Source organism: Mus pahari, chromosome 2 (genome assembly GCF_900095145.1).
Source record: "Mus pahari chromosome 2, PAHARI_EIJ_v1.1, whole genome shotgun sequence".
Taxonomy (NCBI): Eukaryota; Metazoa; Chordata; class Mammalia; order Rodentia; family Muridae; genus Mus; species Mus pahari.
The window spans coordinates 140,566,255-140,580,497 of NC_034591.1; the positions used below are offsets into that span (position 1 = coordinate 140,566,255).

General features: G+C 49.7%; 1 protein-coding gene across 1 annotated transcript in view; it reads right to left on the reverse strand.

Moving 5' to 3' along the window:
- Positions 1-276: 276 nt before the first annotated feature.
- The window catches only part of Cd9 (CD9 molecule), a 34,002-nt gene continuing 20,035 nt past the window's right edge, over positions 277-14,243 (reverse strand). The window contains exons 2-8 of the mRNA XM_021190909.2: positions 11,713-11,815; positions 4,257-4,354; positions 3,541-3,615; positions 2,514-2,612; positions 2,303-2,392; positions 1,386-1,469; positions 277-737 (exon numbers count right to left, since the gene is read on the reverse strand). Coding sequence (XP_021046568.1) covers positions 672-737; positions 1,386-1,469; positions 2,303-2,392; positions 2,514-2,612; positions 3,541-3,615; positions 4,257-4,354; positions 11,713-11,815 — 615 coding nt within the window. The 3' untranslated portion in view covers positions 277-671. The remainder of the gene's footprint in view (positions 738-1,385; positions 1,470-2,302; positions 2,393-2,513; positions 2,613-3,540; positions 3,616-4,256; positions 4,355-11,712; positions 11,816-14,243) is intronic.

The window sequence follows — 14,243 nt, forward strand, 5'->3', positions numbered from 1 at the left end:
ATCATGCCTCAGGTCCCTTACTAGTAGGTGAGGAGACTTCTTATCTACTGCCCAAAGAATACAGACAGCTGAAAGAGGTGCACAGGGGTGATTTCAGCCCGTGGGGGATTGGAAGGCTGCCTGGGACTTGAGGGCAGCCTGATCTACAGAGAGAAATGCCTGGCTAGACTGGATAACGGCTTTAAATAAATAAATAAATAAATAGCTGAAAAACACCTTCGACCCAAGCAGTTCTAAAAACTAATTTAGAATGCAATATCAGCAATCAGCCCGGGACACTGTTATAATCTTTTATTATGTATCAAATTGTCTTCAATATAACTTACAACCTGATTTTTATCCGATAGATACTTTTATCTATTTAAAGGCAAAAAAATTCTCTTTATGTACAATATCTTATGTCTAGAGTCTGGCAAATATAGTACCTTTCATTGCAGGATTTTTGCTTAACATAACAAGCAAAAATAAACAACCAAAAAAAAAAAAAAATAAACTGAACCCCCGGATCCCTCAACTACAAATGTCAATAATGAATAAAGCATTAAAAAGACAAACAGAATGACTGTTATTTAGAAATGCATAACGAATACTAATATTAGTGGCAAAACAAAAACCCAAACGGCCCGGACAGTCTTCAGGGCCATTGCTCCTGCTCAGGGTTGGGGCAGACTCTAGACCATTTCTCGGCTCCTGCGGATGGCGCAGCACAGGATCATGCTGAAAATCATGCCGAAGATCTGCGAAGACAGGAAGGGGGCGTGGTTTGCCTGATTGGAAGGGAAGGAGCATCACCCAGTCCAAGACAAAGCAACAGCAAGGTCTAGGAAGGATACTGATGTAGGAGATGCGAAGGCCTGTTAACAGGAAGGACGGCAGGGACTCGGATTCCGACAGTTAGCTGCCGAGATATTTCCTTAGTGAACATTCAGGGTGAGACCCTAAAAATGCAGCTTTAAGTCCTAACTTCAGTGTTTCCAACACCGCATGCAGATTAGGACTCTCTTTCTTTCTTTTTTTTTTTTTTTTTTTGGTTTTTTTCGAGACAGGGTTTCTCTGCATAGCCCTGACTGTCCTGGAACTCACTTTGTAGACCAGGCTGGCCTCGAACTCAGAAATCCACCTGCCTCTGCCTCCCAAGTGCTGGGATTAAAGGTGTGCACCACCACACCCGGCTAGGACTCTTTTTCTTTGCTGGGCTGGGACTTGCCCATTCCAGCCAAGTGCCCCGCCTCTGAGCCACAGCCCGAGAGCCCCCATTTCCTGGTAGTAAGAAGGAAATACTGACAGTATCCACCTGGCCAGGACAGTCAGGGTTGCTTCTGACGCTACAGCACTTCTAACAGTGCCTGGGCACGGCTTTCTTCCCTGGACTACCTGGCACTTACCATCACCACGGCGATGCCGATACCCACTGCTCCAATGATGTGGAACTTGCTGTTGAAGACCTCATTGATGGCTTCAGGGCAGGGCTTAGGGAGGCAAAGGAGACATACAGTGGGCAGCAGTTCTCACGTTAGCCGTGCACCTCTTCTTTGCTGACTTGCTGATTCCTGTATTATTCTGGGAGGCCTCGAGGCCAGAGGGGGAACTGTGAGATATGGGGGGGGGTCCCTAAACTTGAGAACACTTCAGAGAAGGGGGAGGTTTGAGATCTTTTCTTTCTTTCTATATACTTTTACACCGAGTGTTGTCTGCATGTGTGTGTGTGTGAGCACATTTGTGCCTGGTGTCTGTGGAGCTCAGAAGAGGGCATCGGATCCCCTGGGACTGCAGTTACAGGTGATTCTGAGATGCAATGCTGGGTTCTCTGGAAGAGTGAAGGCTCTCACTACCGAGCCAACTCGCTACAGCGCCCCAAACCGCGCCCCCCCCCCTTTTTTTTCTCTTTTTGGCAGTTCTGGGGCTGGAATCTGGAGCCTCGTCCACCAGGCAAGCATTCTGCCACTCAAAGAGACCCCTCTGGGTCCAGTTCCACGTGGCTGTAGAGAGTCACTTTATAATTCTGCTTCTGGATTAAGGAAAACTGACCAACCGGGAACTGTTTCTAAAGCCTTAGGAGCAGACATACCCTCCATGGGATCTGCTTGTTCTTTAAAGCTTAGGACTTGGGCAGTGTGCATAGCCCCAGGTGCCTGTAGCTGCAGGAGCTAGGGGATTTTGATCCATCTCTGATCTGGCCTTTGTCTCGCTGCCACTTGAGGAAAGAGGCCCCTGGGAAGAATGTTGCTGAATTCACCCAAGCCCTTGCAGGGATTTGTCTAAGCGGCAGGGCGGCACGCCAGAGGGCGGCTTCTCAGTTTACCTTGACCTGGATACTCTCCAGAAACTGCTTTTGGGGGCAGATGTCCGAGATAAACTGCTCCAAAACGCCCCCTAAGCCACAGCAGTTCAACTAAGAGAGGAGGCAGGGGTGAGGATGAGAAAAACAGAAAAGATCGTTAAACCAGCCTGGTACAGAAACTCCGCAGGGATGTGCTGGAGGGGTAAGTGGTTTCCGTACAGAGGTGACCTACCGCCATATGGATGGCTTTGAGTGTTTCCCGCTGGGGTTCATCCTTGCTCCGTAACTTTTGATAGGTGTCCTTGTAAAACTCCTGGACTTCTTTAATCACCTACGAGGGACAAGACAATTGGCTAACTGCCACCAGTACCATCTGTCTCAGCACTCCCACTTTCACCTCCAAAGTGCCCAGGTTACAGGAGTCTGCCATCTTGCCTGGCTAAGTTTTCTTGTGAGGTGCTGGAGAGGGAATCCCCAGCCTCTATACCTTCGTGGATTCTCTCATCAGTTGGATAGGTTTTGTAAATGAAGATCCCAACCTCAATCCCACCTCAATCCCTTTCCTCCTCCTCTCACTGAAGAATGTAAGTGGCCCTGCTTTTTAAAATGCTGCACTGTGTTCCAGACTGGCCTACAACTCCTTAAAGAGTTCACCAGAGAAACTCAAAACTCACAGGCTCCCCCTTCCTTGGCCCACAAGTTCCCTACAGACGCCTCATCTCATCCATGGTCTAGATCCACACTTACTTCCTTACAAACTGGAAGAGGTGCTCTGGTCCACCCTCACCTTCTCTCATCTCAAGGTATTTTTGGTTATAAATGACTTGTGTGACATTTGTCTAACATCCTCCTCCCATGCTAGGTGGCAAAGTTTCTCCAAGTGTGGGACCCAGAACCCGGATACTTGAGGACCTTGCATAGCGTCTGGTGTGGTACTTGTAGTGTATATTTTACAGATTAGAGAAAGCGAGTCTTTGCTGATTACAGAAGCCATGTGGTTCTAAGCAACCTTTCTAGGAGTAGCAGGGAAGGGCTGTTTAGCTGTGATTGACAGCCACACAGGGCAGGCTAAGCTCCAAGTTCCCAGTCCCAAGGACTGGATGTCTTGCTCTTACATGGAAACATACTGGATAAGGAGGTGTGTTTAATGGAGAACCAAGCGAGTGACTAGTCTAGACCCTTTGTTCTTCATCAACCCTCTTCCAAGCTCAGAAACTCAAATCACTGTAGGACCCAAGTGTACTTATGGAAATACCCACCTCATCCTTGTGGGTGTAGCCCCAGACGGCAGCGGCTATCTCAATGGCGAATATCACCAAGAGGAATCCGAAGAACTAGAAGACACAAGGGATGTGGTGAGAGAGACTCCAGAAGCCAGTCAGCAACACTTTGGTGTTTGGCTCGCAGAACAGTTAGCACACGGGTGGCACAGATGAACAGGCAGGAAGAGGGTGGCCAAAAAGCAGAGAACCCATGAATTCTGGGGGGAAGATGTGACCCGCTGCCCCTAAACTGGTACTTGAGGGTGTTAGTTTGGGAGTCGGGCAGCAATAAACCACCACTGCCCACACACAAATGCCACCGACACCGGGGAAACAAAGGCAGCACATTCACTCCGTGGCGTTTGGAGAAGACAGAAACAATTTTTGAAACAAGAAGGAGAGATGGCAAAAGGACCTAGGGACTCGGGGGAGAGCAAACATGGCCTTTGAGAAAGGCGGAAATAAAGTCCTGGCATTTAGCTGCCTAAAGGAAGTGATTAGGAATCCAGGGCCGGCCATGGCAAGATGGTGGTGGGAGCCAGGCAGATGGGGCTGGGCCTGAAGTAAGGATAGTGAGAGGCTGGGCACAGCCCAGTGGCCCAGGAGCCTTCCTTTCGTCACCAGTTCTACCTGTCCCGTGCACTAGGCCTGGTGACATTTTGAGAAAGGATTAAGGTCAGACTGGTTAGCTACTCTATAGAAGGAATACTCACCAATCCCAGCATGCACTGGGACTCTTGTACAGCTCCACAGCAGCCCAGGAAACCAACCAGCATCATGAGGGCCCCGGCTCCAATCAGAATGTACACTCCTGAGGGAGGAAGAGTGGCAAAGGACACAAGGCTGAAAACACTAGTGCGCAGGCCCAGGCTTCCTCCTGCCTCCTTGTTGACTGCGGGGATTCTAGGGACAGAGAACTTTGCTTAACAAAGTATCATCCTCACCTTGGCTCCTGGCTCCTCTCCCTTCCTTCTCCCCACTAACTCCGCTCCACCACATCAACACTCTACCTCATCCCCGGGCCCTTTCCTAGAAGGCGCCCAAGGACAGAGACGCTCTGATGCTTAGGGGACAACCCCTGGCTCAGTCTGTTATGCTTCCTCCGAGTAGGACAACACACTTGAGCTAATTTACTGAGACCTCTCAAACTACAGTTTGGGGCTTGAGAATACGATCCCCCCAGAAATCCTTTCCGCATGCCACCAGGCACCTAACACCCAGTGCCCACACTGGCAAAGTTCCTTGTTCTAGTACAAAGGACGCAGAAGTGGGTATCAAATCAGAAGAGCCTTGCTTAGCTCCAACACTGCTGCTAACTGCCGTGTGTCTTTTAGTTAGACTGCGTATGTGGGGCTGGAGAGACAGCTCAGTGGTTAAAAGTCCTTGTTGCTTGTGACTTAATCACGGGGACCAGAGACCCCAATACCCAGGCTAAGCATCTCGCAAATGCCTGTAACTTCAGCTCCCAGGGTCTGACTGATGCTCTCTCTTGGCCTTTGCAGGCCTCTCATTTCGAGAGCACACATGCGCGCATGAACGAACGCACGCACCCACACACACACCCACCCACACCCCTTAAATGCCATGAAATCCCTTTAGCCCACCTAGTAAATCTCATGGTTGGAATGAAGTTACTCTAGACTAAGTGTGAAAGGATTCATCACACTGAGGTGACAATGGGTGACATCATGCCTAAGTCTTCAATATGAGTGGTTACTGGGAAGGAGGCAGGGGAGGGCAAACTCTTAAAGTCTTGTCCACACCCAGACAATGCAAAACCCTGGATCTGGAACCAGAGTGGATAGCCCTGGCTACATTTATTCCAGATCACCAGGCTATGCCCAGAGACCATCCTACAATGACACTCTTGAGAAGCCACAGTTGCTGAGCAGGGACTACCTATGTGAAGCCCCCTTCTGTCCTAAGAGAGGTTGTAGTGCCTCCCATAATAAAAAATGTATTTTTATATTATGCGTATGTCTCTGTTGATGTACATGCTTATGAATACAGCTGCCCTTGGAGACTAGAAGAGGGCATTGCAGCCCCGGGAGTTAGAGTTACAGGTAGTTGTGAGCCACCCAACATTGGTGCTGGGACTCTGCATGAGCACTACACACCTTCACTCCTGGCCACTTCTTCAGCCCCAGTACCTCCCGTCTCGCTACCATGCTCTAGCCAACCTTGGGAGGGACACGGTGACATGGCAGGAACCCCAGCTTTAAAGCCCAGGAAGCTTAGCTTTGAAAGCCAGTTCTGTAATTCCAGAGAAATGTACTTAGGAAAAGATTGCTTTAGGGTGGATAGATATTGAGACAGGGTCTCTTCAAGTAAGCTCTGGCTGGCCTGAAACACCATGTAGAACGGTCCGGCCACAAGCTCAGAGCTCCGTCTGCTTCTGCCTCCCAAGTGCTGGGTTTAAAGTTGTACACCTCTCCCAGGTGTGGTGGCAAACCTTTTAATTTCTCTTTTCCTTCAAAAAACTAACTAAATTAATTAATTAATTAAAAAAAGAAAAAAGAAGAAAAGGAAAAAAGAAATGGCAACTTTTTTGTTTGTTTGTTTGGTTGGTTTTTTTCGAGACAGGGTTTCTCTGTATAGCCCTGGCTGTCCTGGAACTCACTTTTTAGACCAGGCTGGCCTCAAACTCAGAAATCCACCTGCCTCTGCCTCCCTAGTGCTGGGATTAAAGGCATGTGCCACCACACGTGACTTTTGTTTGTTTTTTAAAATAAAAGACAGAGTGATTGGGGTTGAGAAATGGATCACTAAGAATGTTTGCTATGTACCCATGATGACCCAAGTTTGAAATCCCAGAACCCACACCCACATAAAAAAGCCAGGTTATACATGTGTGCCAACCCTGGGAAGTGGAGCCAGTCAGATCCCAGGAGAGAGCTGGCTGGCTGGTCAGCTTAGCTGAAAAAGAGAACTACAGGTTCAGTGAGAGACTGTGCCTCAACGATCTGGAGAGCACAAGAGATGCCCAGCATTCCTTCTGGCTCCCACATGTACACACATAAATTTAAGAGAAATGACTGGGGCTTGGGGCGCATGTAGAGGAACTGGGTTCAATCTTTAGTACCACAAAAAGAGGGGAGGCAACAGTGCAGTCTCCTGGAACTGTTGTGATGTGTGTAATGAGGTAATACACACACACACACACACTCTCTCTCTCACACACACACACACACACACACACACACACACACACACACACACACACACACACACGCCAAACTGTTATTAATCTGAACAACATAAGGCCTAGGTAATCATTGCAAAAAAACCATGTGATTTTTATATACTTGATACTCTCTCCCTATTCTCCCACTAGGGTCAGAGGGACTTCTTCAAATAGGCTGAAAAATGAGAGGGAGAGATATGCCTCCTCACGGAACATGGCACATTATGTGACAAGGACTTTTGGCAGGTGCCACAGTGACCTCACCGCCGTCCCCCATCTGTAGCACCCAGCGTAGGGCGGGACTCTGCAGGCAGAGACCGTGGGACTGGCCTGCAGCTGATGCTCATAGGCAGCCTAGAGCAGAGCACACACAGTGGGCATTTGTGCCTCTCTCGCCTCCTCCTACCGCCGTTGTGACGTGAAGTCACGTGGAGTTGCTGGCAAACCCCACAGTGCATGAATATGGGTATTGTTTCTGTGCATGCCTGGCCCAGACTGGGCAAGGGGACAAACGCAGCTTGTCCTCAAGTCATCTCCCTGGCCGGCCAAATGTAGTGGGGCCTGAACATGGGAGGCAGTGCAGTCCCGTGCACGGCCCCTGGGGAGGAACACCAGCTGCCAAGGGGACACCACTGCGTGTGGCAGAAGTACAGCCGTGGTTTCTGACTGTCGGATCAGGGCAAGATGGGGAAGGATGAGGTCCTTTGAGCTGCAGAGCAGAGGCTTAATAAATGGGGAACAACATTAAGAGATCAAAAGAATTTATAAGCACATGAAATAGAGTTAAATGCAAACAAATATAGTTCACACCCCAGTATGGGAGCGTGGACACCTGGTAAGGCCAGGGTGGCCGGGGAACCAGGAGCTTTGAAGGAGAGAGCGGTTCTCACAGAGAGAGAATAGAATGTTCCCCTAATGGGCCTCTTGGTTCATATGACAGATTTACCCCAGAAAGATTTTAAACTAAAGGTCTGTTGGCTTTAACAGCTGCAGCTCTGGAGTGTCTCTTGTTTAGCATTCCTAGTCAGAAGCAAGAAGACAGCGACCCACCCTGGCAGTTAAACTATAGAAATGGCTCATCTGGAAGCTGGTCTCCCAACCCCAGTGAGTCACGGACTCAATGTGAGCTTCCTATTGTATCTGTTCCCCACTTTACAGATGTGTAAAGAGGGGCTAGAGCTCAAACCCAGGGCTTCCTGAAGACTGGTCCTCACTTCTGAGCTCCATCCCACCTCTTGGCCTGCTTTAGGAAAGAACTGTTCCTTGCTTCCTTTTGGGAAAGCGGCAGCTCACAGCCCCACACCCGGCACTTGTTAGCAAGGGCTGGCTGGCCGTGGTAAATGACAAAGTGTTCGTTCCCTTTTATAAAAGGAGTGAATGTTAGCTTTCTGTCTGACTCATGGAAAAATATATTCGTCAGAGGGCCTCCATCAGGATCTCCACGCTAAATTGCTTAAGGGCTGTTTATTGTACTTTTTTTTTTCCCTTGGGCTGACATTATAGGTCTATTTAAATGGGGTGGAGAGAGAAAAGACTGGCGTGGCAGTAGCATATGTCAGGGTGCCCTTTGCACAGGAAGCGGGGTGTTCTGTCCCACCTGTGTACTGGGCTCTGAGCTCAGGCTAGCGAGGACACAGAAGCCTCCCCTGAAGGTTCAGCTCTATCTAACTCATAAGCATTTCCCTCCGACCATTTGTGTGGACAAAGAACTTGATCTAGGCTCATGTTTCCTCGATTAGGTTCATTATCCCCAAACAATTGGCTCCCACTCTACTCCCTCCCCCACCCCAGCTCATGCCTGCCTTCCCCCCCCCCCCCCCCCCCCCACGGCAGGTCCAGGTCGGTTACTCTCATTCAGAATCGAGTCACTGGTATATGCTGAGCATGGGACCTTCAGAGAAGTGTGAGTATGTATGCCACCTTACTGAGGACATTTACACCCAGAAGGTCCCAAGGAAGGATGGACACTCATGGCCCGTGGCCACACCCCCTAAATTCCTTCATTCTGGCCATGGTTCTAGAAGGACATCACTTTAAGAGATGTGGGCCCCGGACTGGGAAAATGTAGTTCTGTGACATGTTTGACATGTTGGTAATCCTGGGACTGTGTCTTGCTGACAGGATGAATCTACCAGGGCTGACCTGGAGAGAAAGCCCTTCGATGGATAAGGTATCAGCTGTTCTGGTAAGTCTTGCATTTCTGCCTCACCACACACCCTTTCTTGTCTGTGTAAGCTGTGGTCTCACAAGTCAGGAAACCTGAATAAAAAGGTTGCCTGAAAAGTCAGCTACACATTTTGGCTGGTCTGAGGGTGAGAGAAATCAGCCTGGTGTAACCGGTCCTCCTAGTACATGGATTGGGGAGGACTATGGTTCCCACAAAGGGCTGGTCTCACAGTCCAACGGGAAAGAAGACCCAGAGGGCAAAGCCTCCTTGGCCCTTTGCCCAGGGACAACAATTTCAGTTTCCCAAAATATAATGGTTGTCCAGGCAGGGTCCAGACCTAGGTACCACTCAGTTCCCTGATGCTTCAGTGTCTGTAGCAGTAGCCCCTTAGCCCTGGAAGCAGAACCCTTAGAAAGCTTGATGGCACAGGCCTTTAATACTAACCACCTAAATTCAAGGGCAAGTGTGAACAGCTTAGTGAGAGCCTGTCTCAAAGTCTTAAGGGAAAAAGAGGGCTAGGGATAAAGCTCAATGACAGAGGGGTACCTAGCCTGCTGCAGGGCCTGCATTCAGTCTCCAGGGGCCTCCCTCCCCCAAATCATCATCATCACCACCATCACCATCAGCACAGTATCATCAACAACAACTACTACTCAAAAATGCTAACAGGGCCCAGTGCAAAGGGACTTAGTACTGACAAAGTTGAGGATGCCAACTTCCAGTGAGGGACTGCTGGCTTGGACTCTTGCTGTCAATCATCCTTCTGTCTCTTTAGGGTGGACCACTGAAGAACACTTTGACACTGTAACAGTTGGGAGGATTAGAACCCTAGGAGGTTCCCCGAATGGGCTCCTCTTCCTCCATTCAGGTGGTAATCTCTCTGTCTCCTTGCAATGTTTCCTTATCTAGCACCAGCTCACCAGGGCCCTTCTGAGCCTTAACAAAAGGTCACTTCTTACAAGGGGAGCCCCTCCTTGCCATGAAGCACGGAGAATTCCAGAAGGAGCTGGGGTTTATGTTCTAGGGAGGAGAGCTTGGGCTGTCTAGGTTGTGAGGTGGGAGCTATTCCCTACACCTTGTAGGGTTTCAGGGATGGAGCCAGTGAACCACACCAGGGTGGGGCTCAGGGTGGTTTCTCCCCAGGTCACGTGGTCACCAGTGAGAATCTTTCTTTCTCCCATCTAAAAATATACAGAATTAGCCTGAGTCCCGAATGCTGGGAAGAACTACCAGGTGATCAGGAGCAGTGAACAGGAAGGAGGCCTGCCTAGGGAGTCAGAACTCTTTTGGAAGACACGGGGACTATCGGGTCCTTGGTCAGGTACCTACCTGTTCCTGGCCTGAAAGGATACCCATTCCTGCCCATGGTCCTTAGGGAGTGAGCTCACAGCTCCCATGGGCTGGGTCATGGAGTGTGCCGGATTCCCCTCAGCACCTTGTTCCCTGCTACAGCTACACAGGGAAGCACCCCCCTCCCCCCCCTCTCTCCTGGCACTCCTGCTTAGAATCAAAGCTTTGTTGCTAAAACAAGTCAGGGCACTATGGAAACATGCTCCCTAAAAACTCTGCTTGTGGTTAAAAAAAACAAAAAACAAAAACCCAAAGGCCCAACCAAACCATTCTTTCCCCACTTTCTTTTTAACAATAGGGCAACACACCCAAGCCTTCCCCACTCCACTGCCAAAGAACAGTAACAAAGGACAGGAAAACAGGAGATCTAGACTGAGCTCTCAGGTGCTTCCCCCCCCCCCCCAAGACTCCTCCCCGTCTACCTGGCCCAGTCTGGCCCCAGGGAGGAGGGGAAAGGGAAGGCTGGAGGCCCCGTGGCCCTTGGTCCCTGCAGCCTGCAGGATGATAACCCTGTCAGAATGCTTTCTTGTCTTTTGTAAAAATAACTTTGGTGGGTGGAAAGGAAGTGACAACTCACGTTGGGTCTGATGGCATGACAGGATCACCCTAAAAATAGGGGGGCTTCCTACTTCTAAATCAGGCGGACTGGAACCAGAGGCTGAGCTTAGTCAGGCAGACAGGCAGCCATGAGATGGTCCTTGCCGCATGCATCTCCCCTCACAGAGGAAGAGAAAGGGGCTGAATGGAGTCAGGAAGGACCAAGGAGCCTGGGCAGAGAAAGCTATTGGCTGGCTGTAGCTTGGGTGATCCCTATTCTTACTGAACATGGAAACTCTTCCCCAAGGCAAAAGCAGTTTCCCCCTAAAGGGTGGGATGGTCTCTCAGGTCCACTGACTGACATATTTTCTTTCAGTGCTCTTGACAGCTCTCCAGCCCAGACTTTCTTTTTCTTTCTTCTCTCTTCCCTGTTCTCTTTCTGCCTCTTGGCTCTCTTGCTTAGCTTCTCTTTTGACATCCCTCCCAGGGCCTCCTGCGAACTCCTCCATCTCCATCCCCATTCATCTCAATTTTGATTGTCTATTCAGGAAGCCGGTCTGGAGACAGACTGGGAGGGGAGCCCCTTCTCTTCCTGGCTCTGCAGATGCACACAGGACAATGGTTTCTGACTTAAGAAGATTATAATTTAGTTTGTGGAGACACAAAGCCTGTGAATCGAGGCTCTTAAACCCTCAGGAGTGGTGGCATCCTTGCCAGACAACTTCACATCAGAGAATGGTCAAGATGCCAAACTCGGCAGGCAAGACCAGAAGCCACAAGAGTCAGATGCAAACGCACAGATGCAGCTGTACACATTCACTAAGCCACCTAACTTGAAAGGGACAGGGCTGGCTTATGTGGCCAGCTTCTCTCCCCCAGTCCAGGTCAGCATGGAGTCCCCAGAGTTTAAGTGCCAATCCTGCCCTCTCACCTGTGTAGAAACTGGAATGGTTAGTCTCTTGCTCGAAGATGCTCTTGGTCTGAGAGTCGAATCGGAGCCATAGTCCAATGGCAAGCACTGCAATACCAGCGAGCTGCAAGACACACACACAACGCATTGACCGCCATTAGTTCTGACCGCCTGGGATAGCACACTCAACAAATGCTGAGGAGACCTGCAAAGGACTTCAGCATCATCTCTTCCTGCCCTCCGAGGGCATCTGGAGGCTGAAGGCACTCTGAAAGGTGTGATCAACCATTGGGGTAAAATCACCAGAAAACCGGGATTCACAATTCCCTGCCAGAAGTGTTGCAGTTGGCGGGCACAGAATACTACCCAGCAGTGAATCACGAGGGCTACCGGCACTACAAGTGTGCCTTACCATGTTCAGCAAGAGCACGCGCCACTGAACTCACATCCCAGGACTCTGCCTAGTTAAATGCCAGGATGCTGTTTAAGCTGCATGAATATAAAATATACGTCATAGAAGAAATAAACAAAACATAACCAATGATCACCAAGTGAGTGATGCGCTCCGGGTAGGGGGAGAATGAGCAGGGTGGGCAAGCATCTGGGGTGTTGAATACGATGCCAAATGATACTTTATTCCTCTGTTGTCCTGGCAGGTCTTGAACTTCTGGGCTTTAGCTATCTCCCCTGCCTCAACCTCCTGAAAGACCAGATATATACTACCAATTGTGTTGATTTTGTTTTTAACTTGAGCGATGACAAGCGCACGCATGGGGATTGGGGACGGCTGTGTTATGCCCAGCACGTGACATGACGTATCAGAAGTGCTCCTCGCTTGCCCACATCAGCCTCATATTCACCAGTCAACCCCTGCCCTGGCCCCGGAGATGCAGATGTTGTTGCTGCCAAACCTTCCCATCCCCCACCCGCCCAGTGCCAGCTGACCTCTATCATCACTGGTACCAGGGCTTGCTGGAGGAGTGACTCACAGCCCTCCAGTGTAGTGGCTGGCTGGATGTGGGAGACAGACCTGGTTTTGCTGGTCTATCCACCCTATCAGAAGCACCTAGGTCACCATCTTGCTTTTGGGGGATCTTAATTCTCTGCCTGAGGAGCTGTGTAAGAGTCTGTGGTATGGACAACCCACCCCCCTTTTCCGTTCTTTCTCCCCAACCTGTGGCAATAGGATTGGGCACACTGAGTGTCAAGTGTGCATGGTGACACCAGGAAGAGCCACCCAGGAAGGATGTCAGCCTATAGAAACCACCTTGCCTGTACCCACAGAGATGTAAGCTGCTTCGATCCCACTGCATACAAACTGAGTTCCTGTCACAGTGTGGGCTGTTTCCTGGCTTAGAGCCTTACTGCTTCAGCCTTTCCATCTGTAAACGGGAAGGGTGGATGTGGCCTGCCTGTGCCTTGCCAGTTTGGCCAGGGACTAAGGGGGCTTACATCAGAACTACATAAGGGAGTGGCACCTAATGGGCTTTAGGAAAGCAGCTTGACTGTCTCAGCACCAGGACACATGACGCAGCATCCTCCGTTCTGTGCCATCTTCCCACAGTGCTCAGTCCCCCTCTTAGATAAGACACTGCCAAGTGCCACTAAGAAGGTCCCAGACCAAGTGTCCCTGGCTGGACACTGGAAGAGTTCATGAATGCCAGGCTTGATGGCGCAGGCATTACAGAGTTACCATGAACCTGAGAACTGTGTATCCAGAGACAGGGGTCAGGGTTTTCTTCCTTGGCATACAGGGGAGAGCTCCTTTAGGGCAAACAGTGCAGAGCATGCCTTCACGGGGTAGAAGGGTCCTCTCATGCTGGGCTAGACTGATCTCCTCTAACAGAATGCTCCTGACTACAGACAGGGAACACCAGAATCAAGGCTGGGGAAGACCATGCTCAGCTGAGCCCTGGGCTAGATTCTGGTTTACAGTCAGGAAGTGATTTGCATATTTGGTATACCTGTCTACCTTGGGACATACAATTTTTTTTCTCTGGTGAAAAGAGAAAAATGCGAGAAGCCCTGGTTTAGAGCTTTGGAAGCCCCTTCTAGTCTGTGAGGACAGGTGGGGGGACAAAAAAAATCTGGGTTAGAAAACAGAAACTTGGCAGGCTAGCAAAATCTCAGGTCTCACCTGGGCCCCACTGAGGGCAAAAGTTGGTCCTACGTGTGGGTGTCACCACAAGCCTAGTGTCACAATTCTGGGCTGTCCACACCACAATGCTGCCTAACAGTGAAGAAGCAAATGCAGACGGCTGCAGAGGCTTGCAAAAGGACACTAAAGCCCTGGGTTTGGTTGTTTTTTCGTTGTTGTTGTTGTTTTGTTTTGTTTTTGGTTGAAAAGTCACTAGGGAGGATGAAGGCTCAAGAAAAGCAGACAACAGGAAGGGTGAGGGAAGACAGAACAGTATGTGAACACTTTGATCAGGTGTGAGCCAGCTGCCATCTTTGTCCGATTTTTTTTTTTTTTTTTTTTTTTTTTTTTTTTTTTTTTTTTTTGGTTTTTCGAGACAGGGTTTCTCTGTATAGCCCTGGAACTCACTTTGTAG